General features: G+C 38.1%; 1 protein-coding gene across 1 annotated transcript; it reads left to right on the forward strand.

Annotated features, from left to right (window-relative positions):
• Positions 1–519: 519 nt before the first annotated feature.
• On the forward strand, positions 520–1332 carry LOC142544247 (uncharacterized). The gene has a single exon (XM_075651307.1). The coding sequence runs from the start codon at positions 520–522 to the stop codon at positions 1330–1332; it is 813 nt and encodes a 270-aa protein (XP_075507422.1).
• The last annotated feature ends 1265 nt before the right edge of the window (positions 1333–2597 follow it).

Below are 2597 nucleotides of genomic sequence, written 5' to 3' on the forward strand. Positions count from 1 at the left end.
GGTATTCCTTCTGCATCACGAACAAACTTTTACAATCCTGAAAGGCCAGAGCTCGGTGTAAAAATGGTATTTAAGAGCAAAAACGATTTAATAGCTTCAGTGAAGGATTTTTCTGTTCGGGTTTTGAGACGTGAATATATCGTTGTCCAAAGTTCTCCGACAATTTGGAAGGTCAAATGTAAGAACTGGTCCGAAGGTGGCAATTGTGGGTGGGGACTTCGAGCATCGTTGAAAAAAAATTTAGACTACTTCATGATCACGAAATATGGTGATGATCACACATGCATGTCTACCAAAGTCGGTATAGATCACCACAACCTTGACGTAAACATGATAGCCAGTACACTTTTGGGAATCGTGCGTTGTGATCCTGCATACGAAATCAAATATGTACGAGAAAGTATTAAAGACAAATATGGGTATGATATATCGTATGCTAAGGCATGACAGAGTTTGAAACGCGTGGTGGAGGTAGTCTATGGCACATGGGAAAGCTCTGTAACTTTGCTTCCTAAATATATGGGAGCTTTGTCGAAGTACAATCCAGGAACTGTTGTAGAATGGATGCATCTTCGATCGTATGACCATCCACATAAAGTTTTGAACTTTGTGTTTTGGGCATTCAGACCATGTATAGATGGTTTTCGACATTGTCGCAACGTAAACAGTGTAGATGGTACCCATATGTACACCAAATATAAGCACAAACTACTCATAGCAGTAACATTGGATGCCAATAACCAGGTTTTGCCGCTAGCATTTGCGCTTGTTGATGAAGAAAATTATGAGTCTTTGCATTGGTTCCTCGGTAATGTTGCACGACATGTTACCATAGGGTGTAGTGGTGTGTGCCTTATATCTGATAAACATGCGGGTATAACAAGTGCAGTTCAAGATCTCCCTGACTTCAAGCCTCCTCGTGGTGTTCATCGTTTCTGTTTGAGGCATATTTGCTCTAATTTCAACAGCAAGTTCAAAAACATTCATTTAAAAGACTTAAGTTGGGAAGCAGGGATACAACACCAAGTAGCAAAATTTAATGCGACAACGGAGGCAATTAAAACAAATAATGCAGCAGCTTTCACGTATTTGTCAAACATTTCAAAAAAAAAATGGTCATTGGCTCATGATGGTGGATGGCGAAGAGGGATAATGACGACGAACATGTCTGAGTGTACTAATGGTGTGTTGAAAGGGGCGCGACGTCTTCCAATAACTGCAATAGTGGAGATGAGCTTACAGCGTTGCGTGCACAATTTCATTCAACGGCGATCTCGAAGTGATAAGATGCTGGAAAAAATATCAAACATGGACCGACTATGCATACTCTAAATTTGATATGTGGTTAAAAAAGTCAATTGAACATCGAGTAGTAAGATTTGACCAAAGGGATAAAACAGCATCCGTCGCGACAGGAGGAAGACCGGGTCGTCAACATGACGTACAAGCTGTGAACATTTCTACGCGTGAATGTACATGTGGTAAATTCACAATATTTGGAATTCCTTGTTCACATGTTATATGCGCAGCGAAATGGTTTGGTTTGAATCCCGCACAGTTTGTACAACCATGGTTTACATTGAGCGAATACGTGAACACATACGATGGAAGATTCTACCCTATTCATGATGAACAATATTGGGATGAACCTACATTCCAATTACGACACAATGGTGTTCGTCGACAAAGGAGGCAAGCTGGTAGAGATCGCACGACACGCATAAGAAACGAGATGGATCAGCCATCAACGAGGGAGAGACAACGTGAGAGGTAAAAGATCTACAATAACGTATTGTACCTTATTTTTAAACCATAACATGTGAAGTTATTAATGTAATTACAAAATTGTGTATTAAAATTTTGTATTTATTAATAAATCTTGTTCATTGCAGGTAGGTGCAGGTGAGAAGATCGAGTTATGGTGCCAAATAATTATGTTTGTGACGTAGATTTTACAATTTAGTATTGTATTGTTATGACAATTCAGTGTTATATTGTTATGAAGATTTTTTAAATATCTAGTTTGTTGACTAATTTGACTTGATTTAGCGAATATACTTATGTTTTTTCATTGATCTAACTTTATCTGTAAATTTATTCGTAAATGAATAATAAATCACAATCAATACATTCCACAATTTTAAAAAGTCAATAATACAGAAATTGTATACGAATGTCGAAAAAATATGTTGCAGCAACAACTTGTAATTAAAATAAAAAATTTGAAAAACATACAACAATACGATATAAGTAATTGTGCATATCTAAATAAATAGTTAATGTCGATGGTAACGATGCCCCCCAGTGCCACACGGTGATCTTCTGATTACTCTACGTCCACGACCTAACATCTGTTCATCATCTCCATGCGTAATTGTTTGTGCTGCAGATGTACTGGTATCGGCAATGTTCCCACCAACCTCATACCCTTCTGTATTAGAATATTGTTCAAATGGTATGGGCGACGTGTTAAATGTAGGCCGACTCTCATTCATACTCGGTTGAAAGTCACTTTGTAAAAATTGCGTAAAACTACCAGCAAATGGAGTGTAATAACCAACGTCATACGATGGAAAGCTTGAAACCACTGGCGGAGT

This window comes from Primulina tabacum, chromosome 5 (genome assembly GCF_025594145.1).
Source record: "Primulina tabacum isolate GXHZ01 chromosome 5, ASM2559414v2, whole genome shotgun sequence".
Taxonomy (NCBI): Eukaryota; Viridiplantae; Streptophyta; class Magnoliopsida; order Lamiales; family Gesneriaceae; genus Primulina; species Primulina tabacum.

Excerpts from the sequence above, each read along its gene's own strand:
- LOC142544247 (XM_075651307.1), top strand. The coding sequence starts at position 520 with ATGGGAGCTTTGTCGAAGTACAATCCAGGAACTGTTGTAGAATGGATG.